Source organism: Aspergillus saccharolyticus, assembly GCF_003184585.1.
Source record: "Aspergillus saccharolyticus JOP 1030-1 unplaced genomic scaffold BP01scaffold_42, whole genome shotgun sequence".
Classification (NCBI taxonomy): Eukaryota; Fungi; Ascomycota; class Eurotiomycetes; order Eurotiales; family Aspergillaceae; genus Aspergillus; species Aspergillus saccharolyticus.
Window position 1 is genome coordinate 191,859 of NW_020290652.1, and position 23,818 is coordinate 215,676.

The 23,818-nt window shown below is 50.5% G+C and overlaps 7 protein-coding genes across 7 annotated transcripts; 3 read left to right on the forward strand and 4 right to left on the reverse strand.

The window, feature by feature from the left end:
* Positions 1–17: 17 nt before the first annotated feature.
* BP01DRAFT_159817 (dDENN domain protein) lies at positions 18–3,907 on the reverse strand. Its single transcript, XM_025570688.1, has 4 exons — positions 3,165–3,907; positions 774–3,104; positions 465–719; positions 18–403 (listed from the first exon to the last, which is right to left on the reverse strand). Exons 1-4 carry the CDS (start codon positions 3,805–3,807, stop codon positions 264–266), a joined length of 3,369 nt encoding a protein of 1,122 aa, XP_025427826.1. The 5' UTR covers positions 3,808–3,907; the 3' UTR covers positions 18–263.
* A 4,636-nt stretch (positions 3,908–8,543) lies between these two features.
* BP01DRAFT_386080 (trafficking protein particle complex subunit 13) lies at positions 8,544–9,846 on the reverse strand (the record flags this gene model as incomplete). The annotated part of the gene is made up of 5 exons (XM_025577655.1): positions 8,544–8,837; positions 8,921–9,439; positions 9,494–9,617; positions 9,702–9,708; positions 9,780–9,846. The coding sequence occupies 5 exons, from the start codon at positions 9,844–9,846 to the stop codon at positions 8,544–8,546; spliced, it is 1,011 nt and encodes a 336-aa protein (XP_025427827.1).
* A 476-nt stretch (positions 9,847–10,322) lies between these two features.
* Positions 10,323–11,690, forward strand: BP01DRAFT_304842 (RING finger protein; the record flags this gene model as incomplete). The annotated part of the gene is made up of 6 exons (XM_025572178.1): positions 10,323–10,681; positions 10,740–10,906; positions 11,012–11,073; positions 11,129–11,361; positions 11,412–11,533; positions 11,614–11,690. The coding sequence occupies 6 exons, from the start codon at positions 10,323–10,325 to the stop codon at positions 11,688–11,690; spliced, it is 1,020 nt and encodes a 339-aa protein (XP_025427828.1).
* Positions 11,691–12,677: 987 nt separating this feature from the next.
* Positions 12,678–14,147, reverse strand: BP01DRAFT_304741 (CENP-N/CHL4 family protein; the record flags this gene model as incomplete). The annotated part of the gene is made up of 1 exon (XM_025572172.1): positions 12,678–14,147. The coding sequence occupies one exon, from the start codon at positions 14,145–14,147 to the stop codon at positions 12,678–12,680; it is 1,470 nt and encodes a 489-aa protein (XP_025427829.1).
* A 1,286-nt stretch (positions 14,148–15,433) lies between these two features.
* Positions 15,434–17,735, forward strand: BP01DRAFT_348273 (putative bZIP transcription factor (MetR)). The gene is made up of 2 exons (XM_025573721.1): positions 15,434–16,172; positions 16,740–17,735. Exons 1-2 carry the CDS (start codon positions 15,893–15,895, stop codon positions 17,357–17,359), a joined length of 900 nt encoding a protein of 299 aa, XP_025427830.1. The 5' UTR covers positions 15,434–15,892; the 3' UTR covers positions 17,360–17,735.
* Positions 17,736–18,325: 590 nt separating this feature from the next.
* On the reverse strand, positions 18,326–20,230 carry BP01DRAFT_160057 (uncharacterized protein). Its single transcript, XM_025570689.1, has 2 exons — positions 19,825–20,230; positions 18,326–19,758 (listed from the first exon to the last, which is right to left on the reverse strand). Exons 1-2 carry the CDS (start codon positions 19,856–19,858, stop codon positions 18,446–18,448), a joined length of 1,347 nt encoding a protein of 448 aa, XP_025427831.1. The 5' UTR covers positions 19,859–20,230; the 3' UTR covers positions 18,326–18,445.
* Positions 20,231–20,738: 508 nt separating this feature from the next.
* BP01DRAFT_360049 (putative DNA mismatch repair protein (Mlh3)) lies at positions 20,739–23,801 on the forward strand. The gene is made up of 2 exons (XM_025575826.1): positions 20,739–21,167; positions 21,217–23,801. The coding sequence occupies exons 1-2, from the start codon at positions 20,921–20,923 to the stop codon at positions 23,772–23,774; spliced, it is 2,805 nt and encodes a 934-aa protein (XP_025427832.1). The 5' UTR covers positions 20,739–20,920; the 3' UTR covers positions 23,775–23,801.
* Positions 23,802–23,818: the final 17 nt, after the last annotated feature.

The following is a 23,818-nucleotide window of genomic DNA, read 5'->3' on the forward strand; positions in this document are numbered from 1 at the left end:
GGCGAAGTTCCGGCCCGATTATGAATGTGCGTGAGTTGTCGCTGAGATGAAGTGAAGGGCACTATGCAACGAGTCTCCGATGAATTTCCCCCCCACTAGTGAGTAAGGTCCCTTAAAACAACTTCTTATTGGGAAGAAACTTCATTCATCCCATGTCTAACCGCGTATGCAACATCTCCAGCATCTGGAGGTATGCTTGGCAGACTGGCGTCACACAGTCATGTCTTTCGGGAGGGACACTCCAACAATGTGAAGCAGTAACTTCAAGGAGGGGATATTGCGAGCCCGTTCATGAGCTTTGGAAGAGGTTTTCTGCGCGCATTATTTGCCGTCTTCGAAACCCGCGGCGCTCCGTGAACCATACGGGGTTCTTTCATCAAACTGGTATCAAGTTTCGCTGGGGCTTGTCACATGACAAAAACATGTTAGCTTCGAACACTCCGCAGTAGGTTTGGGCAGCTAACCTCGCATTACAACGCGTGTATAATCCCCTGAGAGAGTGTTTTGGCTCCGATTGCTGCCTGCAAAGGAGGAAGCACTGGCTGTTCTCCATAGATGATTGGATGTGTCAGATAAGAAGTCTGTAGTACTGCGGCCGGAGAAGATCGATGAGCGACCCCTGTTGCGCTTGGATAGAATGATCTCGTCAAAGAGGGCCATCCTGGGATCTCGGGATTTTGGATTGGCTCTTTCTCTGTCGCCAATGAACTCATTAAAGCCTAGCAGATGTAAGTAACCACGGAAAATTGTAAGTCGAGTCAAGCCTTGCTTACCTTGCGTCTGTTGCAGTACCGCTATGTAATCTGCATGTTCTCCGGGTAGACTCTTCATAAAGGCTTCCATGTTGAAACTATAGGTCAGCCCGGCCTTCTTCTTGTCTCCGGAAGCGGGCTGTAGAAACTTCTTGTAGGTGTAAAACAAGCTGGCGAAACATCTGACGAATGCAGCACGAATTTGCTCCGGATGGAACGCTGCCGGACAAACTAGGCATATCTGAAGAGCACACCTGCTATGCACTACAACCTTGCAAGCGCTACATCTGTACATGCCATCCTCGGCCCGATCATCACAAATGGTACAAACAGCTTTTTCGTCCCATGGTTGTACCTGCAAGCAGTGCCCTTCCACCCAGCACGTGCCCTCAGCATTATGAACAGGCTGTGCCGCAGTCGTGGGCACAATAGTGGATGCAGCAACCGTAGACTGCGCATACACCGAGGGCGCGTAAGTTGACCCGGAATTATAGTCTGTGTTCAAGGTAGTCACCGACAAGTTTGACGCGTGGCCCAGGAAGGGGGCGCTCGGTCGGCGGGGAACGCCAGGGCGCATCTCCATGCCAAAAGACGAGCTTCGTCGGGATGCTGCATCAAAATGACCGGAGCGTTTCTCGCGCAGTGAAGCCTGTAGAGTGCTGCCTGAGTCATTTCGCGACCCCAGACCTGTAGAAGAAGCCGGGAAATGGCCCGATGTAGGTGAGCTATCTCTCGGAGATGGTGGTGAGCCTGTCTTGTACGTCGAGCCGGTGCCCGGTCGGTCAGAGCCTTTCGAGGAATAACCCCGGGACACAGCCTGTTCGTATCGAGCATGAAGATAGGCGTTAAAGATCAATGGCTGATAAGACCCTGGCGTTACGGAACTTTGACCAAAAGCACTAGAATTCAAGCTGACATACTTAGCCAGTTGCGTGGGCTGAGCTTTGGAAGTGAAAATTGAAGAGTTTTCCGACATGAAAGCATCGAATGGATACGTCTCAACGGCATAGGCGGGCGGTCCGGTCGGCACTCCGCATCGGCTGTGATGAGGTGCGGCAAGCTGCAACAACGACAGGAGCTTCCGGCGCTGATGACGGGGCAACGGGGTGGGCTGGACCGTGCTCTCGATGAGGTTGGCATCAAGATCCACCAGTACAAAATCATCAGATGGTAGTTCGACTTTTTCATAGCGGCGTTCGATACCCACTATATAAGGGCAAGGCGCCTCAAGAGCCTGGATCAGACGGGCGGGAAGCACTGGAATCAATACTCCTGACCACGGAATGGGGAATAAAAGATCAACCAGCGCCTTTGTTGCCAAGTAAAGCATTGAAGTATGAGATGAGAGGAAAATGATGCGCGACTCAGTTAGGGCATATTCAAGGAGAATGACGATATTGGCTAAGGAGAGAGCGCGAAACAGCGCGTAAATATCAGTATTGCGAGAGCCCGGCAACTCGTTGGAAGCCTCCTTGCGGGCGAACAGACGCAATTCTCGAACATTCAGCTCTACCTGTGTTTTGGATGAAATCGGACTGAACGCCTCTGTGCACAGATTCATCACGTATCGTTCCAATGGTTGCCAGACACCCATGCGAGGAGAGCTGGGTGGGATGCGCTGGACGCCCCCATCCGTCATCGGAACCACGACAGCCTTCAACCACTCTTTCCAAAAGCTTGTCATATTTTCTTCTCGACCGAGGATCCCATAGGCGCGAGGAATCCAAAATCCGGTGTCGCCATCAGTCAAACCCTCGATCTTCGACGCTGCGCCATGTCGCACCGGTCGCAGAAGGTCAGTCATCAGACCAATCTTCTCCTCGACCGCGCTAATCTCATCTTCCAACTGTTCCCGCGACTCGGACCCTGACGGGACGGTAGGGAGTTGAGCCAGGAGTCGGGAGAGTTTGGCGCGCTCACTTGCAAGTCTTTCGCCTAGGCTCGCGGCGAGCTCTCGTTCCTCATCCGTCATGTTTTCCTTCCGCCATTCCTCGCAGCGCTTTTCCAGCTCATCTGCAGCTTTCTGATTGAGCGGAATCCAGATGATAAGACAAATAGCATGCAAGCGCGACCCGTTGTCGGTGGTCATAACGAAACCGTGCCATGTAGAGCGGGGCCTTTGATCTGAAGAAACAATATTGATGTCGTTTGGAAACGCAAACATAGGAACATAGTCGGGGAAATTGCCTCGCAGTTTCAGCTCGTCAGACATGCCCTGTGTGGGGTATCTATCAAGTAGAACCGGTTCGAATCTCCGCTTTAAGGGGTGCATGGTGGGAGAAATCTCAAGCGGCTGAGGAACCGGGATGACCGAATTGTAATTGCTTAAGCGTCGCGAGGTTCTGATGGATGCTGTCGTGAAATCCCGTCAGCAAGCTTCGAAAGCTCTGTCCCAAAATGGACATCACATACCTTGACGGGCGATTGACGGTTGCCGCTTCATACTATTCATATCCCGAAAAGCCATGTGTCGCCGTACGCTGCCGATGCTAGATCGAATCAAGCCTGTCGGCTGCGAACCTTCCTCCGAGACGATTTTCTGCGTGCGTAACCTAGACCGCGGACGCGTCGATGGGGTGATGGCACCCGCACTGACATTGAGATCTGATAAAAAGGATTCTCTTTCGGACGCGAATTTCCACAGCGCTTTATCAAAGTCGAAATCTCCGAGGAAAGATGAACCACGAGGAGATTGGCTTCCTTTTATTGTCATACTGCTCCGGTTGCTGTGGGAGCCATTCTCGTTCGCATCAGACTCACCCGAGCGCGTGAAGACACGTTGAACTGAGTTGCGATTCCCCGCCATAGAGATAGGACGGGAAAGACTGTCCAAACGAGGATCATGGGCCTCTTCCGCATCAGCATCTTCCTCGATGGTATCCGTGAGGGCTGGGCCGGGCGAGGCGGCACAGTTGACTCTATAATCATCCCCTAATTTGCGATAGGTCTCGAGCACCTCTGTTCCATCCACACCGGCAATCCAAAAATAATCTGCAAGCGGGGTGGTAGACGCCTCGGGCGCGGAGGGTGAGGGTGAGGAGGAGGAAAACGGCATGTTGTTGGAAGGGTTATAATCATCAATCGTCACGAATCGTCGACTTCGTCACAGCATGAATCGAATCGCTAAGCCTGGGTGTTGTTGCCTTCCCACAAGCATCAATGGGGGAGAAATTAGTAGTGTCCCCCTTGTTCCTTCAGTGACTAGGGGATTTGGGAGTAGACGGGCAAGTGAAGGTTGGAGGAGCTAGAACGCATATGTTCGGGTTTGCGACGCTGTCGCCAGAAACGAACGGACGGCACGGAGGCTGGAGCGAGGAGCCTGGGGAAACTCAAGCGCCAAGTAGACGCAAGAGGTCGGAGGGAGGGGGAGAGGAAGAGGGTATTGGTGAGCGTGCAGATGGCGAGAAAGAGAGTGTTGATCTATGCATTGACCAAAAAAAAAAAAAGGAGTTAGGTATCGGTTAGTGGAGGGAGGGAGGAGCGGACAGGTGAGGGGGCCAAGAGGGAGGAAGAGAACTCGACGAACTTCGAAAAAGGAGGATTGCTTTGACAGGTGTCTCTTTGTGTTTCTTGAGGAAAATTAGAGGGCTTTAGGGGGGGTTGGTTAAAGGTTAGAATGGGGGTCACAATTTATTTTTAATTTTGTGTACTATCTTATTTTGACTTAAAGGAGAAGCAGAAGAAGAAGAAGCAGAAGAAGAAGAAAAGAAGGAAAAAGAAATAGTGGTCAAGTACCTATGTTTTTCCTCTTTGTTTTCTGCTGTCTTCCAACTTTTTTTTCCCCTTTTCCCTTCTGGGAGACTGTACTAGTAGTAAGTTCCCTAGTACCTAGTACCTAGTTACCTAGTAATAGCAGTGATAGTAATTTAGTAACGCGGATGGTTGCGTAGACACTGCCTGGAAAGGAGGGGGAAACGGCTAGCTACCATTTCACCCCAAAAGCACATATTTCCAGCCAGACCTTTTTTCCCCGTGTCTCTCCTCTACTCCTCCCTCCCCTCCCTCCCCCCCCCATCTCCCCCACCTCTAACGTACTACAAACTCATGACAATAAGAGAGCCTGCGTTCAACGTAAAGTACGGGCTGAATGCGATTCGTTCTGGCCTCAGCTTGGGGTCCCATACTCTCATATCAGTCTCTCTATCTATGACCAATCCACTTACTTAGTTACATTATTTGGTCGACCATCTTCCGCTCCGCTGCCGTCCAGACAAATTTACCCCTCCGGTTGATGACCGATAATGATGAATGGACGAACCAGAAGTGACGACAAGGAGACAGAAAAGATTTAGAAAAAGAAAAGCATGCAAATAAACGTGCAGGTGCACCTACATTGAAACGGCAAGACGAGGAGTCGGGGGGTGATCATCTTGTTCAGCCGGGCCATGACTGGCCAAGCACAGTTGGGAACTACTGCAAGTGTGCATGGTTGGCTGCATCCCTCCAACCATCAACCGGCATCAGCAGTGTTACCTGGAGTCCTGGACCGGATCCCGCCCTCTTCCAACTTGCCTGGACCGCAACCGAGTTGGAATACATGTCTGTTTGTTTGATGACCTCGCTCGTACAATTAGAGCTTAGGCACTGCCTTGTAAATGAGGACAAGACACCGAGGTAGGTACCGATTCATGGCCGAAGGCTCAAGAGGACACAATTCGGCCAAACGCACTGTGCCTGCCCCAATTTCTAACCATCAAACCGTGAGGGGGAAAAGACTCACAGGGACGGGAGCATATCAATCGCTGGGCCCTGTGGAGCCTGTCGCACACATATTGCTTGGCTCACTGGCCAATTTCTGCTCCTAAATGGCCCGCGGTTAGATGGAGCGAGAACTACCGTTCGAGACAACCATGGGAACCATGACCATTACGTCTTGCACTTCTGGAGCCTTTTGGGGCTGAAGGACGATCGAATTACCTGTCCATTTCTAACAAGACGCTGCGACTTCCTGGCCCAGATTCCGACTAAGCAAACACTAAAGGTTGGATTAAACTGTTTTGAAACCAGGGACTCGCGCGCGTATGCTCTATTGCAATAGAGCTGGTCTTTCTTTAGATTTTGGCCGGCGGCCATGTTTTCCAATGCTGTGAAGCAAGCACCCAGTCCGGGTTTTAGCGCGGCAGATCTAGTATGAAATTGGATGTCATCCTATCATCTCAGCCTCCCGAAGATCATTGAGGCAGTCTTTGATCGGGTCAGTACGATGCAGTCACGGCTCCGGGAATACAGTAATTGAACCTGAGACCGGTTACTGGATCCTGAATAGGGGAATAGATGCCGAACGTTCCCCTGGAACGGGAATGGAGATTAGCTGCCGAGGTCCCGCTGCGACTAGCCATCCTCGGCCGCAGTGGTTGAACAATCAGAAGAATATATTGGTGGTTTCACATAGGGCAGAAGCAGGACAAGAAAGGGGGTGGTGGTGGTAGTGGAAGAAGGAGGCAGCGACCTCTTGACGACTTCACGGTTTCACATTCAACTTAAAGTGCTGAGTAACTTTCTTGCCTCCTACTGTCCTTTTTCTGCCTAGTTGCATCTTGCATTGCCTGAGTGGTGACCTTTGCTTACACTCTGGGAAATAGAACGGGGTTTGAACTGGCGATGATCAATGTGGAACCTCCAGCAATGACAACAATAATGCGCAGTATGGTTTGTCACTAACTGACCCAGTTTCTGTTGGTCTCCGGTCGGCTTCTCTAAGAAGGTTCAAGTCAGTTAACCACTCGAGTAAGATAAAAAGTTGAGGCTCTGGGGAGGAAGCTTCATTAGGTTTAATTGTGATAATCATAATCAAGTTCCCTGATGGTCCCATATTCATTTACCCCAAGACCCTGTCCTGCTCGGGCGCATCACATGGCACACTCGTCTTGGGTCTGTAGTACCTACCACACACTGAACAGAGATAAGGGCAGAGGAGGCCTACTGCTACTACGGCAACAACAGGTACATAAGTAACCACCATTCCCAGGCCACCAGTACTTTGACAATACAGGACATGGACTAGCATCAACCCTGCAAAGAAGCAATTGAATGGTTCCCGCATAATTTAGAGCAAACCAGCCTCCGTCCTAGATAGGAGAAAAAGCAAAGAAAGAGACCCCGATCAAAAGGAGTAAGTTAACAAGTACGTACCTAACTTACCCTCAGTGAATGGAACCTTACATAACCCTACTCCCCTGTAGCTGCTGATCGGCTTGGATTTCATGCATCCAATAACTAACAATAATATGCTTGACATTGTTAATACCGTGTGCTGCACATAACTGACTACCAGTAAGGTATCATTCAGAGCACTCTTCGATCATGATGGAGCAATTCCGATCTTACTTTGAGGCTTATGGGTTGGAACAACTCTGGAAAATTCAGCCCGAGGTCTGTTGCTGTTCATTCTGTCCACCTGGGTAATCTTTCCTGACTTCACATACTTGGGATGTCTGTCTGGTGCGAGTTGTCACAAACGAGTGATGCTTGGTGTAAGGAAATGATTTTCACGCACATGCCCCCAACTTTCCTCATCCAGTGCTGGGAAGGATGGAAAAAGGGGCGACTGTACTACGGCAGGCAAGACAAGGTGGTGATTTGGCTATCATTAAGTAGTGGATTTTTCCCGGCCTCCGTTCGTATTTGCCTCAGCAGCTCAAAAATATAAGGCATGAGAAATGCCTACCGGCATATTGTGGCAACTCCCGCAGTTGCGGTTGCCTTGCTCTTTTGAAACTGTCATTCATGAATCATGCTACACAGTCAATGCCATTGTGACCCGGGTCTGTAAGGCTAGGAAGCAGGCTAGACTCTCTGAATACTAGGAGATCAGTTGAAATACGCAGTACTACTCTCGTACTTGGTTTCATCGACCCAATGACCTCCACTGGCGCTACCACCCAAACATGCCATTCATGCGACTAGAACAAGTCCCTCGGTGCTAAGTCAGGGCAAGACAGCGGCAAAACGGGAAGAGAAGAGAAAAGAAAGGAGACTCGCCACGAATAACACTCCAACACCCGCATGAGATGCTGTACTTGCAAGACCACTTAACCATACACTACCACCACTAAGTTGATTTTCTATCTCGCAGCCTAAATTGGATTTAGTCTCGTCTCCACAGGCGGTACTTCAGACCTAAACTGTGCCGTTGACCTTGAGATGAAAAAGAATATTCCGTTCGTCGTGCAAATAGAGCCTAGACCCTGTCGTCCCGTAACTTGTCTACGTAGTCTGTATTCTAGACAATGTCTCCGAGGTCTAGCCAATCGACGTTAGGCCAAACGCTCTACTTTGGCTGTCATACAGCTTCAGATCGACAAACGAACAGCACATGGCTGGTCCAGCTTCCAACTAGGAATTCTCTTCAATTGACTTAACCGGGCCCAAGCTATCAATAGAAGCCCCCAGTCGGCGTTTCTGCCTCGTACCTTTGTCGGCCCAATTTCGAACCTGCCCACTTGAACAGCCAGGCCACTGCTGCAGGTGGCAGTTGATGATGGCTTCCTGCTTTGGCACGTCTATGCTCAGATGTAACCAACCCAGTTGCGAGATTGTTGTCTTTGATAAACATCGCGACTTGGCTCTGGTGGGCTACACCGATAGGCGACGCCATCGACCTTGGCGTTTCTGGTCGCACAGCTGGGTGCCTCACACTTGTAGCCTTGCGCTCACATGCGTCTCTTCACTGCAATGTTTCGCATTGCGACAGGCCGCTAAGACAGATAGGCTGTTACACAGAAACCGAGACTATTCGTAAGCTATCTAGCCCAGAGCTTAGGAACACGTCGGTCTCCCCTTGCGCTTGGCTCACGCCCGTCGTCGCGTCAGGAGATTTCCAGTGGTCAAAAATCCTTTATCCCCCATCGCACCGCGCCACTCAATAGATAATTGACCTAAGACAGCCCGTCCATCGCGTCTCGTATCCTTCTGTAAAGTTTCAAGACCATCCTGCTGCCCTTCCTCCTGCTCAACCAAGAAAGCGACCTGCAGGACATCGCGAGGATGTAGAGTCGGCGGCTGCGAGTCAGGTAGATCAGGTCTTCCTAGATCCCAGTTCAGGGACATTGACTTGAATGGTGGTTTGGGGTTGAGTTGGGTTTGCTGCCAAAATCAGTATGCTTCTAGCAAAGTCTCGGTCATGGTATTGAAGCTGGGAAACTGCTCAATCATTTTTTCAAACCTACCTTAAGCACGACCGGACCATCACCCACATTCTCTAATTGCGCCTCTAGTGCGAAGCGGAGCAAGCGCGTCTTCCCATACGGTCCCAGACTCTTGTTCTCAACCTCAAGTGGCGCCAATTCGGAAGCTTTAGTCCGTACACTCAGACAGGGCTGAGCAACAAACTGATAGAGTTTGCGGAAGGTCCGCACTCGCCCGCTTGCGGCCTGCGCATCTGAGCCTATCAACGTCTCCGTGTAGCTCACACTGACCGCCAGTATGTGATTTCCCTCCTCTTTGAGATCAAATCGTACGATTTTCTGCAGAGACTGGCCCTTCTGTAACCCGTCTATTGAAGCTGTATCCTCCGCTGGTTCAAGATCCAATGATGCTACCTGAGAGGGGGTTTGCATTTCGGCGACAATGCGAACAGAAGTAACAACACGTGACGTCTCATCTTCGGATAGCTCATTATTCGCACTGAGAGTGCATGCAAATGTCTCACCGACGTATGCAGATCCGAAGGCAGGAGGTAGGGTCAACTTGCAAGAATACCGTCAGTAGCTGAGCATCAGGATCTGGCTGCATCTAGTTACATTAGGAGTGAGAATGAATTGATCATTCGGGTTAACGGCGGGGTAGCTTAGAGATGCTTTGCTCGAAATCTTCGAATTCGCCGCCGGCAAGGGATATTGGTAGGATAAAGAAGGACGGGATAGACTTATCAAATAGTCAGGAGACAGGTAAGCTCGGGGATAATCTGTGGTGAGGTGTAAAGATCTGAAGAAGAATGCAATCGCTTACCGCAAGACTGAACGAGGATTAATTGATCAGCCAAGAGCTTTACCATAGGAAAAATGTCTCCAGCAGTGCTATTCATACCTTTGAGTGATACAGCATGGGGCTCTTTAGGAGCATCAGCGCCCGAATGAGCACGAGGGCGTGCCATTGTCATGGTCTGGGAGAGACTTTCCCTGAAGATAGATAAGTAACATGAACTCCGGGGGAACGTCATCTTCTCCGGACCCCCATCATTATCGGCTTTGCTTGGCAAACAAACAGAGCAAACCTTCCACCTTGTCGACCTCCGCTTCAGTATCGGCAACTTTCAATCACTAACTACCACTAACCTTAGGTAAAAGCCGGAAAGTACAAACTTGACATACCATCAATCAACTTCAAGCATTAGAGAACATTTCTGTCTCTTTGCGGCTATAGTACTTGCAAACTATCCATTGCAGGCATTGATGTTGTGAGGTATCGCATAGGTTAGTTGTGTCATGTCGCGGAACTACATCGCTTATCAATTCACTTATCATTCATAGTCAGTTAGTTACCATCCGCCACCACTGTATCTTTTGAAAGCGATTTTTCTTTTCAGAAGCCAAAATTCTGAGACCATCAGAGCTTAAGTCTAGTTGCACAATGGGCGCAATATCGAATACATCGGCTCGCTCGCCGACCGCCTCGCTTGGGCCCTCGAAGCAACGTGCAAAGGGCACGGCACGCACATCTACTGTCTCCAAAAGAAAGCGAATCGCCGATGAGGAGGAAACAACCACTACAACCACCACCACCACCAGAAAATCTAGAAAATTCGTCCCCGACAATATGATTATTCCTACTGCCAGGAATTCTAATTTGACAGAACAGTGTGTCATTTCTCCAATGAAGAAAAACTCTAAGAAGACAGCGCCGATTCAAGAGGAGCGTCGAGAGCGTAGGTTCCGGCCACATGCCCCGCTCTCTTTCCAGGAGAGGGCTGCACGTGCGATGACTCAACGGTGAGACTAGCTAACCTAAGCATGAGACTATCTGGCCTGTAATACTAATTGTCCTAAGTATGTTTATTGTAGGGCATAACATTACTCTGGTGGACGGGGTGCTGGACATAAGCTTCGATATTGTCGGGACCACTGGCAACCTTTACAAGACCACCATCGGGAAGGTGCCAACCTGTAATTGTCCAGACGCGCGCAAGGGAAATCAATGCAAGCATATTTGTTATGGTAAACGTCTTGTTCTCCTCAATAATCCCTCATGACTTATCACTATGTCGCTCTCGCTTATCATTCATTGTTATTCCATGGTCCTAACACTTCTGGCTTTACAAGTATTGATAAACGCCCTCAAAGCACCGGCGGACCTTCAGTATCAACTAGCCTTCCTATCTTCGGTAAGTGGTAGTATTAACATTGTATCTCTCGATGGACTGCTCGCTCACCTTTCAGGAACTCCGGGAAATATACAACGGTTCATCGCTTAGCAAAGAGCGACCCACCAAAGACAACGCTGGTAACCGAAAACCAATTGAGGGAGACTGCCCAATATGTTTCATGGAATTTGAGCCCGAAATGGAGGACATTGTGTGGTGTCGAGCTGCATGTGGGAACAACATCCATAAGACTTGTTTCCAGCAGTGGGTCGCGACCCAGCAAACACAGGGTCTTAGATGTGTCTACTGGTCTGTACTGACCTCCTGATACTCATGGACATGCTATTGATCCAATCTAGTCGTTCGCCCTGGCAGCCCGATACTGAAAATGTGGATGTGGAAGAATTGTCCCGTCAAGGCAAAGTCAGTCACGATGGCTATGTCAATGTGGCTCGGCACTTTGGTCTTTCAGGACGTCGCGGTACGAATTTTCTAAGTCCAACTGCCTAGATCTAGTTTGCGTGCGAAGCATAGCTGACACTTTTCATTGGCTTTGACCAGACGTTTCGAGCTATCATCCCCTTTGGGTGCGCCGACAGCAATATCAGCATGAGGATGACTGGGACTACGATGACTAATAATGAACATAATGCAAGAGCTCATTTCATCTGGTACTGGCTTCGCTAAGGGGTGTCACTTTGTTTCGTTCACCGTCTGGCACGGTCATAATCATGTATCAATAAATGTCTTCCGGTTGTTGGAAGGTCTAGCAGTTAGCAGCTACATGCTATGTGGCTAGACACTAGATCTTAGCTTTCGTACGATGATCTTTATCATTATGCTTAAGCGATCGCAAACATATAAACGCCGAGGTCTGCCTGCAGCATACGGTCTTAATGGTCGCCGCTCCGGTTTTGAGTTTTGATGCCCTAAAGTCTGCTATACCTCGCATTGTTGACCGCTTGCTTCGGCTGCCAGGCCTGCCTCCTCCGGCGGCTCCCTTTGATAGTGGGACATCACACTTGAATACCTGAACAAGGTGCACGCATTGCCCTAGATTCATATGGTTGTGATAATTGCGTTGCGCGCCTAGGCCACTGGCTGGTCAGTCATTCGAGGACCAGGACCTGGGTTAGTATAAGGTATCTTTGCTTTTGACACACAAACGAAGCTGAAGTAATTGACCAAGGCCCCTGCCTCATACTAATCGATTGAACCAGTTCACTCTCTTATCTCCAGAACCTGAATTGTCCTGCAACTCCAGCCAGGGAGAATGAAATTCAACTGCGCGAGATCTGATCAGCTTGGGGCTGACAGAAGAAAGCCACAGGACTGTCAGGAGCTGCGCCGCCATTGCAAGGCAACTTGACTGACGTGGTTTCAATGCCGATAGTAATGGAATGTCAGAATTAACCCAAAGATGCATGCTTCGACAGACGTCCTACCCTAGTTGCTATCTCTGCAGTGACTTGGGTGCGCCGTGGTCAGGAAGGAGTGAATATAGGACGAAACTTGAGGTTCAAGTTTCGAGTGCCTGAACCCTATATCAGAAACAAGCTTCAAATGCCTCACCAAGCACCGGGGGTATAGTATGAAGCGAGTGACATGACTCATTCAACGAGAGTTCATCCACCGGCCTTTGTCACTCGCTTTCCCTCCCTCACCACGACGGTGCTGACACCTTCCTCGCCCGTCATCCACGAAGGCATTCGCTCCGCGTCGACGATACCCAGCTCCGCAAGCTTGCGAAATCCACCAATAACATCCGTCCCCGTGAATGTAAGTGAGATTGGGGTCTGTTGAGCGTGCTCCTCTGTTTTTGCATCACCCGTCAGGGCATCAAGCAGCCGAACATCGAGTCGATCGAGTGGCGCGGAGGATAAGGCCCCTGAGCTACCAAAGCGGGCCTGCAGGGCTAGAGCCCGCTTCTTTGAGATTTGAGATTCTCTGATATTGGCAAGAGATCGTTTAGGGGGCCTTCCAATTTTGTAAGAGACCTCTTCTGAGTCAGCTGCCGTGTTCTCTTTGCCGCCGGGTGTGTTGAGATGGTGTGACGTAGATTGGCGGACATGCTCCTCCGGGGAGACGGTGCTGGATGGTCGCGGGTCCAAGGGGCTGCCTTCCAAGGCGGCGTCTGCGAAGATACTGAATGCGCCACCGGCGCGATTGGATCGGCCAGGGCCACGGAAAGAGAGCAGGGCTTCGAGACTCTTAGCTGTTAGGGAAGTGGGTTTGAGAGTATACCGTTGGTGGGGGAGAGAGAGGGCCTTGGGGATGGCATCTCGAACCAGGCGCTGGAGACTGCGAGAGTCTGTTGCTATAGGGGAATTTTGTGTGGCAGAACCAGCTTTGGATGCTACTGGGGAAGAAGCGATCGACGTGTAGATGAAGGGACAGCTGTCTGGGAAGGCAACATAAATGGTCCTAGACGAGTCGGTAAGCGATTCGGCGTTCTGGCGAGAGGCAATTTGGTAAGGCGAGGTGGTAACGAAGACGCGGAGCACCGTGAGGGGAAGAGAAGTCAACCGGCCAAGATGATAATGTGCTTTTACCAAGGGAGAGATTTCACGCTGTAGACCACTCAAAAAGGTGGATGCGTGAACACGCGGGATACACGCGGACGGGTTATTCGAGGACAAGACGCCGATCTGAACGAGTTCAAGGGCTGTCCAGCGCAAACAGGATGGGTGGTCGTCTATGTAACGCAGATCGACCATGGCCAGTTGACGGAGTGTGACGCCGTGCCTCCAATCACCATCGAGAATTCGTTCTATGACTTCACGCTTTCCCCCCTTCCGAAACTGCAGCTCCTGGTAGGCGTTGCGAACGCCGTTGATGGTGCGTTCAGCGGGATAGGGACGAAACCCTTCATCGTCGCCATCATCCTCCCTTTCAGTGCCTTCATTGACTTCTTGAAGATATGGGGCAAAGTTTTGGATATTGCGATCATCAAGCCACTGGAAGACAAGGTCAAGCAAAGCCTGGCGAGTGAGTTTGCTGAACGTCTTGACTAACGACGGCGTGGAGGAGGGTATTCGAAGGTCACCGGGGAGACTGGCAGTTGTAGGAGCACGAACATATTTGGATCGAGCCATTGTGCCTGACGGTTTGAATATGAGGTCAAGAAACAGAGGTGATATGCATGGCAATGTCGGGCGGTCAAGGTGATGTTGATGATCGGTTGCAGGTGCGTGGAGCCGGCTCTATGCTGGTCTGAAAGTCATGATGCGAACGCGACAAAACTGGAATTCCTGGGGCATCAACAAGCCATATCACGTGCTGATTAAATCCCGGAGTTTACATGCGACTTATCGCCGGCACACTTTCCTCTTTTTGTCATAAATTGGTGGATGTGGACAAAGACGACGACGACGCTGGAGGACAACAGGCTTTGATTATAAATCATTGCATGTTCCATCGGAATCGTTCCGTATCGTTTGAGAATGGAGGGGGAAATACTCTCGTAATTGCCCAGTACCTTGAGGAATACGACGAGGTACTACTGTAGGGCAAGGCTGCCTAACCCTGCGTTTCTAACTATGGGACTTTTCGGACCCGAGGCAAATGTGCTACGGACCAAATGATAGTACAACGGGCGGATAGGAATGGACTTTCCTTTGAGAATGCTTACTCTGTACGAACGAACGGAGGGTGGAACAGCAGACCCAACAGTAGGCTGTATTAAGGAGAGATTTCCTCGCCAAGGGCGAGAGTCGACAAGAGGCCCAGTTTAGGCCAACCAATTGGGCCAACCATGAGCATCGTGGCAGACGCCATTTGGGAGTAGATTGGCTAGGGTAACCCTAAGTACGGAAATTGAAGCCTCGAAATGGTTTCGACACACTGAGACTCCATCATCAACAACGAGAGAGAGCATTGATCAATAACCCCCTTGGAGTTGAACCCAAAAACCGGGCAGTTCGTGGTTTTGAAGACTGCCTGGTTCCGCAAGCCGACTTCGGCCACCGAAACGAGGATGACTCGGCTTCGATGTCATTACCCGGAAAGACGGCTGCGCTGTGGCGAGACCAGTGTGAGCAAGCAAGGCAGAAGCGACTAGAGGATTGGGGACTTAATGTAGGCACATTGTTGAGTCTACTTTGCTGCATTTTCACGGATAGTGAAATTTTGAAGCAGCAGAAGCAGCAGGTCTGAAAGAGCGACAAGAGAATACCTGGAGCACAGAGTAAGTTCCAACCAAGTTGAGAGTACTCCGTAGTTAGTCAGTCAGTTAGTTGACCAACGTAGTTAGTGGTGGTTTTGTTAGTCAGTTGTATTAGTCGTTCGCCGCGGGCAACTCCTCATTGATTCCCACTGATACGGGTCTTAATAATCAACATCATCCACCCCCGCCGTAAAATGATTTTTGCCCAGTGGCCAGTGCCCTTTTTCTGCCTCCCGCGCGTCCCACATTGGACTGATTGAATTCAGTTGAACCCTCCTCCGCCGCCCGCCTTTCCGTTCACTCACACCCGCCCTCGTCCCCTCGATCCTTTCGTCTTTCTTTCTTTCTCCCCCTCTCCTCCAGACAAGACCCATCCACCTTCACCCCCCCATCGACAATCCAGCATCGACAATTAATCGCGTTCGGCACCACTGACCGTGTTGATTCCATCTATCGCTTCTGAACCCATATACTGGGTCCGATTCGGCTCTCCACCATAGAATCGAGGAATCCGACTTCTACCACATCGATTAGCCCGTGGGCCATGCACTATTGCATGGCTTAGCCCCTCACGAATTCGATATCTTCCTCTCGAATGACCCCCTCCCTCTCACCTTTGCTGCTTGGTAAACTCGAGACGCATAGAGGCACGACCAGCCACAAACCACCAACATCATGTCTGAATTCAACGGCCGTCGGGCCCCGAACTTCTCTCAATATTTGGAAGACTTGAATGCGATCCCATCGCCATATGATCAGGCCATGCAGCAGCAGCAGCAGGACTCCTACAACTTAGATGCCGATCTTTCGCTATTCACCAACACCGAATTCTTCGACTTCGATCACTTTGGCGACATCAACCTGCCCGCTTTTGATTCGGTGGATGATACTACGGTCAAGAGGGAGACCGCGCAGGATGCGAATCCCGACATGGACTTCCTGAATCTTCTGGGAGGTGAGTGAGAACTTCCTGTTTCTTGCTGCCTGTTTCCCATACTGGTTTTGTTGGACATGAGAGATGCGATATATACCCTATGGAAGGTCTTCGTTACGGTGTACTCGTTCTGCGTTCTTCTACAAGGCCTAGGCATTGAGCCATCTCATCCATGGTCGTTTTTCCCACACTCTGCAATCATTCTCTCCTGTCTTTGTCTGGAAAAGGTTTCTGTCCCTCCAGGATCCAACCACGAGCATGGGTTTTATACCAGCAATTCTGCCCACATAGAGCACATCATTCGCACATGCTCTGATTGGCTCCTTAGCTGCATGAGATCCTTTCGTCTGTGCGACGATCGCAAAACGTGCAGTAGTGTTGTGAATGGCATGGATAGCGCGAGCCGCACCACCAATCGCGCAATACCACGTGACACCACATGAGCGCTGCACATATGAGTGATACCTTCGGCCTACAACACTGAGGCACATCGCACTAATGCTACTGTTTTCACTACTCATTGCGTTCCTTTTCCGCGACTCGACCAGTTATTTCATAAATGGGCTTAATACTAACTTTTGCTTTAAGGCTTCGGCAATGTCAACGACATTTCTGCCAACGTAAATGCCGTCAACACACAGTCTATGCCCCCACCGAATCCACAGTTTTCCGCCCTTCCGCCCTTGCCGAGTGCGCCCTATAGTGTGAACCCCGCTCCTACCCAGGCATCTTCGCAACATTCTCCGCAATCATCGTCATCTATGTCCCCTCCCGCTGCTACCGCTGCCGCTCCTGTCACCGCAGCTTCCACCTCCAGCACGGCGGCAAAGCGTAAAAACACCCAGAAGACCCCTCCTATGAGCGTTGAAGAAGTCGCGCGCATTGCAGCGGAGGAAGACAAGCGCCGACGCAACACCGCCGCCAGCGCCCGTTTTCGTGTGAAGAAAAAAATGCGTGAGCAGGCTCTTGAAAAAACTGTCAAGGAAACCACAGAGAAGAACACGGCACTAGAAGCTCGCGTCACCGCATTGGAGTTGGAGAACCAGTGGTTGAAGAACCTCATCACAGAGAAGAACGGACAAACGTCGGAAGAGGCCAAGAAGTCGGAGAACGACATCGCCATCATGTTCCAGAAATTCCTTGCCTCACAGCAGAAGGACGGCGAACGGAGTAGTTCCGACTCTAAGATCGGCGTAGGCACTGCCTAGCACTGACTCTTTTTTGTTCAGTCCTTTGTCTGCGTGCGAGCATGCCCTGTTATGCTGGTTTCTCTTCGTCCTTCTCCGCTTTTCCTCCTGTAAATGTTCTCTTCCATGCACGGGATTCTCCATCACACTCTTCATTTTGTCTGCTTCTGCTGTACGTTCGGCGTACGCGGAGCCTGTCTATCATTCTAGATCCGAAGACATAGTATAAGAGGCGGTCAGCTGTTGCGGTGATGGGCCCATCGTGTTACTTGAGCCGCTAAGTGGGATACATGCAGTAACTCTCAGATAATAGCTGGCTTAACACCTTGTGATGTTTTGTTACAAAAGTATGATAATGCATGATACCGAAGCAATGATATTTAACGTTCACCTTTCGAGAAGTGCCCCGGTCAAACAACATCATAATTGCTGATTCTGAAACTGGGTATAAATCATGCTACCAGAACAGAAGGGGGACGCGCATTGACATTGGCCGACTAGCATCACAATCCAGCAATATATGTGGATTGAAGGTTTCAGATACATGATTATCAAAAAGAATCATATCTGCGGACAGCACAATTGGGCGTACCTGGTGCTTGTACATTGGTCTCTCAGCTGACCATGCAATGTCTTTTGAGGAGAGATAGTACTCATCTTCATATTTCTCCACGGAAAATAGAAAGTCTCCCATCGGTCTAGAGCTGCGCCCGTAACCTGATCCTGATGACCTTCTAAGGGAATGAAACACAGATGGCGCCTGGAAGCACTGTAGCGAATGTAATGTTGTACTAAACGACGCCAAATCATAACCTGCAAAGGAGGAATAGAATAGCCCCCACCTTTCTCCCGTTTGCATAACAATCATTATGGGAAGTCAAGCAAGTAAGAGGCAATGAATGGATACAGAACAGGGAGATTGAACCTAGTGGTGCTTCGGAAATCGATATGTCATTGTCATGGAATCTGTTATCTGGCGCTGCATAACTTCGTTGCGATTGTCTGTAGGGAGTTGAATGAGAAGAGCATTTTGAGGGAAATTTAGCTCATGCGGACCAGACCGGCGGTATTGGAATAAACCAACCCCGGAGCTTGCCAGCCATTGACCTAATGCCCCGACTTTCTGGCCAAGGGTTCTGTCATGACCTCCTCATGCTCTCCAGGTTTTCTCCCGAGCACCTTATCTTCGTCGCTTTCGTCGCCATTGATCTCGCCCCATCCTGAGCTGCGACGACTGATGCGCCCCCCCGCTGTTGCTGCTGCTGCTGCCTGGTGTTGCTGCTGGGATGACCCTTGCCAAACGTTACTGACCCCGGCGCCGTTAATGCTGGTGGCGTTACTATCATGTCGACTATGTGACTGAGCTGCACTAACAATGCTCGCAGCGTCCCCAGCCGTGGTGGCGGTTTTGTGATAATTACCACGCTCACCACTTCCGGTCAATGGATTAGCGCCTGAAGCTGAATAAACACTGGCACGTTCTACGCTAGCAAGTCCAACCAAGCTAGGACGACTGAGAACGCCTGGAGCGTTAAGCGAGGAGGTGTTGGAAGGCTGCTCTCCAATGGTACCGCTGAGGACGCTCAGGGGCAAACTCTCCCGGCTGCCGCCGAAGACAGAGGATGGGGCTAAGGCGCGCACCGAAGCATTGGTGTCAAGTGAGTTACGGCGCCGTCGCTTGGATGAGGACGCCAGTGTTAGAATTGAGGCATTGTCTGTCAGGAGGTTGTTCGCCGTCGCCGTGCTATAAGTTACCGAGTGACCGTGAGGGGTAAGGTGGGGCGGGACAGCCGTGGCCGGCGAGGAAGGGAATTGATGAGAAAACTGGACTTGCTGGGTCGCATGATTCTGTAAAGAGTTGGTATGAGCAAGGCCATGATGGAGATTTTGAGAATTGTAGAGGTGGCCCGATGGCGCCGCCGATTGAACAGTGGTCAATGTTGTGGTCAGGGACCGGACGGACGGCGCGGGGGATGAAAAGGTGCTTCCTTCGCCTCCGCCGTGGGAGCTGATCCCTCCCCCAGCTGTGACCATTGTGCCTGCTTTCGAATATGCTGCATCTGATATAGCTGTGTCGCCGTTGGTAGATATAGTTGGTGCAGTGGATTTGGCGCTGGTGGCGGGGACCTGGTGCTCGTATCCAGAATATGCGATTGAAGGTTCACTTCGAGAGCAAGACTGCTCATCAGTTTCGGCACTAACATCCGACGCAGTAGCATCGCTAACATAATCCCCATACGGATTGGTGACGGTGTCATTTCCCGAAAGTGGGTAAGGGTTATTCTTCGAACTGCGGTTCTTGTGTTTCGGCATCGCATGGCGCTTGTGAGACCAACGGTTGGAACCTGAATCGGTCGAGTGTTTCAAACTAGCAAGTCGTTTCATCCAACTGGAGAAGGGGTGCCGACGTCCATTGCGATCTTTCCCATCATCATGCGTTAGACAGTTGGAGGGGGAACAGAACGTTAGGGAATTGCTTTGCGCACCATGCGCCCTGGCGGGTCCCTCTGTCGTGGCCATGGTTCAGGCCTCACAGAGATAAATTGAAATCCTTTCGCAGGAACAGTCGAGCCCAGAAGTATGCTCACTCTAGCTGTCGCAGGCGCTGGATATAGAGGAGCTGTTGGTCGATCGGTTTTACACCGCAGAAAGAGTGACTGGCCCGGGGGAAGGGGGGCTTCGCAGAGGGAAGGGCGATTATCCGGCTGGACTGGAAGTGGACAAAACAGAGCGATGGTAGGCAGAGCACCCCGATCAAGTGAGCGCACTTTGATCAGAACTTGACGAGGGAATGCACGGCAATGTGGAATAGGAAGAAAAAAAGAAAGAAAGGTGTGGAGATTAGTAGCACAGCTGAGCATTCATTGTGAAGGCAAGTCAGGAGTTCCCCAGGCCCGGCACGTGATAATGGCCATCGGCCCAAGTTTACATCTTCCTTCTTTCGTATCTATCGCCCAATTAGATTTGTCTTTCTCTTCCTTTCTTCTCCCGTTTGCCTGTCCAATTCCTGAGTTCTTCCTCGCTTATATCTCTTGCCTAAGCAGCGGCCTTTTGGTGCGCCCAACTTGTTTAGGACGCAACCCCCAGTCTCTCTGGCTTCATCCCTTACAGGCCGGTGCGAGGCAGTTGTTGGTGGAGCGTGGTACTATACTTTCCAGTGCCTCAAATAGGGGAATTAATTCAGTCTCAGTATGTTCCTTTCGAGGGAATAGTACCTCTTGCCAGTAAGAGACCGTCAAGCGAATCACTGCATTATAAACAGGTTTACAAATATGGAATGGAATAAATCACCCGATTGGGAGGTCGCGCCAACGCCTTATCATCGATGATTATCACCACGTGACGCGACGACATCATCCTGCGGCTTCCTCTCTTTCCCAAGACAACACCACCACCACCACCACCATGTCTTCATTCTTCTCCTTTTCCTCTTTGCGCGGCTGAAACTGCAATCTTTCCTAGTATGACTTGCCATACTTCTCACGCTTCTGATGAGTACTCAGTCTCTTGAAGGAGACTTCGCTACTAGGAGTAAGCGCGAGACGTAGGTAGAGATGCTGCTCTACTTAGTTGCTCGCCGTCATGAACTCCGATGACCCGAGGATTCAGCCCTTGCCACCGGCTGTAGTGGCAAAAATCAAATCCTCGACAACGATTACAAGTCTCAAAGGAGTAATTATCGACTTGGTTAAAAATGCCTTGGATGCAAATGCTCAAACAGTATATATCACAGTCGATTTCCCACGCGGAGGCTGCATTGTGGAGGACGATGGAGATGGCATCCCACCCTTTGAATTTGATTCCAATGGCGGGCTAGGCAAAGCGCACCGTACGTCAGAACATCCTATGTGTAATCTTAATACTTATCCCAACTATAGACACCTCTCGGCTTTGTCCAGCACGATATATGTACGGTCATAGAGGCTCATTTTTATCCTCACTATCGGCTTTGTCAATACTGACCATCACATCCCGCCATCTTGGGCACGATACCACAAATACTCTTGTATTCCACCATGCTACCCCAATTCTTCGGCTGACTCCAGCCCCGAGCTATCACGAACTGAGATTCGGCAGTCATGGGACCAGTATTACTGTGAATGACTTGTTTGGCAACCTGCCCGTACGAGTAAAGAGCCGTGCATTGGCTCTCCAGAAGCCTGAAGAGATAGAACGCCAATGGGATGACCTAAGGCAGCTGCTTGTAGCGCTAATGTTGGCAAACAATCAACTAGCCAAACTTGTGGTCATGGACGCTAGTAGAGAAAAGAAGCTCTCTTTATGTCACAGGGCTAAGTGCCACGAGACAGAATCAATGCTGGAACTCCAGCGCATCAACTCCATCCTTTATCAGGCGTGTCTGGTGGGAAATCGAAATCATGAGCACTGGGATCTGGTGTCAGCGAGTGTTCCTGGGTTTCAAATCCAGGCTGCGATATCACCCATGCCCAGCCCCACGAAGAAAGTCCAGTTCGTTTCTCTGGGTCCAGAACCCATGCTACCACAAAGTAATGCCAACATTGTTTACACCGAGGTCAATCGTATATTTGCTTTGTCCGACTTCGAGACTGCTAGAGGCTCACCCTCTTCAGCAGCGAAAGTTGAGATAGCCCCAAGTGGTGATGAGAGAATTGCGAACTCGAGTTCAAAGGAGTCCACCAAATTCCCCATGTTCTACATACGGATCATTGGCCAAGACTGTACCTGTTTTGCCAGTGATATCCAATGCGCACGCGAGTCAATCTTACCGATCCAGCGGATCTTGGATGTCCTCGAAGCTATGCTGAGTGAATTTCTCCGCCAACGGGGTCTACGGCCGCGTGCCGCAAGAAAGAGGAGGCACACTTTGCCGAAGGAGTGCTTATGGCCTTGGGATCATCAAGCTGGCCAGTCATCTTCAACCTGTAGCACCGAAAAGATTTTATACCCTCTTGTAAAAGTGCCTGATGTTCGACGAACGCCAACCATCAGTCATCATTTCGCAAACTGGACCAGAATCAAGAGTGCCAGTACCATATCGCAGGATCTGAATGCAACTAGGCGAGTTCCTAAGCTCAGCGCCGCTCTTTATAGCAATCCTCTGCAGCGGCCCGAACTGTCATTCAAGACAGGTCCCGGAGACGCAATCGTTGCACAACATTCTGTGAAACGAACCCACCTTGAGGCTTTCCATGAGCACGACTCAAACAACGGACATTCTGGTCATCTTACCGTTCGGACTGACCCTTGTACGGGTCGAAGCCACATGATTAACTGCCGCACCGGCCAATCTACTGAGACCGAGTCTTCTTCATACCCATTCTCAAGGCCGCGGTCTACTGGATCATTGGTGGGAATGCGGAAACTGGAAGACGAGAATCGGCCAAGTTCAGCTGTCCCACAACGCCCGCGAAACGCCTGGGTCGACAATCTTTTGGACGTTTGGGAAAATCCGATTTTTGGCCGGCCCGAAACGCTTATCCACATTCTCGACCTTGAGACAAGTCATCGGACTTCCACTCTCAATAGCACTTTTTATCTGAACACCTTTGGAGTATCGAAGTACCGTGGTAAACTTCGGAAGGACGATCTAAATAGGTCCCATATCATCGCCCAGGTAGACAGGAAGTTCATCCTCGCCGCAATCGGACCCTCCGCATCTAAGCCCAACACGACCCTGGTTCTAATTGACCAGCATGCTGCTGATGAACGCTGTCGCGTAGAGGCTCTTTTAGCATCCTTTTTCTCCACCGTGTCGACCGACATCACAGCATCTGTTCGACTCGGAGATCCGATCGTGTTCGAGATTCCCGCAACAGAGGTGTCTCTATTTCATCGATACGAAAAATTTTACAGTGGCTGGGGAGTTCACTACTCGATTAAACAAGGGCCCAGAGATGCTCGCGCCTTGTTCATTGCGCACGCACTTCCCGTCCTCATTGCGGAGAGGTGTCGCACGGAACCGGAGTTAGTCTCACAACTGATTCGCGAAGACATTTGCCGACGGGAGGAAAGTCGAGGTTGGGGTGTCCCCAGAAGCGCGGTGAGTCTGAGGGAATCCTGTCCCGACAGTCGACCGGGGATTAGCCATGATGCTATCACCAGCTGCGGTAATAGCGTTGCTAGGAGGAACAGTTGGCTCGGCCGTCTGAACAACTGTCCTCAGGGGATTATCGAATTGCTTAACTCGCGCGCTTGTCGCACGGCGATCATGTTCAATGATGTTCTGGAGGTGAAGGAGTGCCAAAGCCTGGTGCGTCGACTACTAGACTGTAATTTTCCGTTTCTGTGTGCGCATGGAAGACCGTCCATGATACCCATATTAGATATTAATACCCCCCCCTCATACCACCTGGGCTTGGGTCTGGATGACGGTCAAACGGACGAGTATACTTATGATGAGCGGTGTAATGGTGGGTTTGTCGATGCTTATAAACGGTGGCAAGGCGATGTATAAATAATAATGCATCCTTTCTTGGAAGTGACCATCCAACTATCTGC

Excerpts from the sequence above, each read along its gene's own strand:
- BP01DRAFT_160057 (XM_025570689.1), bottom strand. The coding sequence starts at position 19,858 with ATGGCCACGACAGAGGGACCCGCCAGGGCGCATG. Across the intron at positions 19,759-19,824 it reads GGGACCCGCCAGGGCGCATG|ATCGCAATGGACGTCGGCAC; the intron begins GTGCGCAAAGCA and ends ATGATGGGAAAG.
- BP01DRAFT_159817 (XM_025570688.1), bottom strand. The coding sequence starts at position 3,807 with ATGCCGTTTTCCTCCTCCTCACCCTCACCCTCCGCGCCCGAGGCGTCT. Across the intron at positions 720-773 it reads GGTACTGCAACAGACGCAAG|GCTTTAATGAGTTCATTGGC; the intron begins GTAAGCAAGGCT and ends TACATCTGCTAG. Across the intron at positions 404-464 it reads TACACGCGTTGTAATGCGAG|CCCCAGCGAAACTTGATACC; the intron begins GTTAGCTGCCCA and ends TCATGTGACAAG.
- BP01DRAFT_348273 (XM_025573721.1), top strand. The coding sequence starts at position 15,893 with ATGTCTGAATTCAACGGCCGTCGGGCCCCGAACTTCTCTCAATATTTG. Across the intron at positions 16,173-16,739 it reads CTTCCTGAATCTTCTGGGAG|GCTTCGGCAATGTCAACGAC; the intron begins GTGAGTGAGAAC and ends TTTTGCTTTAAG.
- BP01DRAFT_360049 (XM_025575826.1), top strand. The coding sequence starts at position 20,921 with ATGAACTCCGATGACCCGAGGATTCAGCCCTTGCCACCGGCTGTAGTG. Across the intron at positions 21,168-21,216 it reads CGGGCTAGGCAAAGCGCACC|ACACCTCTCGGCTTTGTCCA; the intron begins GTACGTCAGAAC and ends TCCCAACTATAG.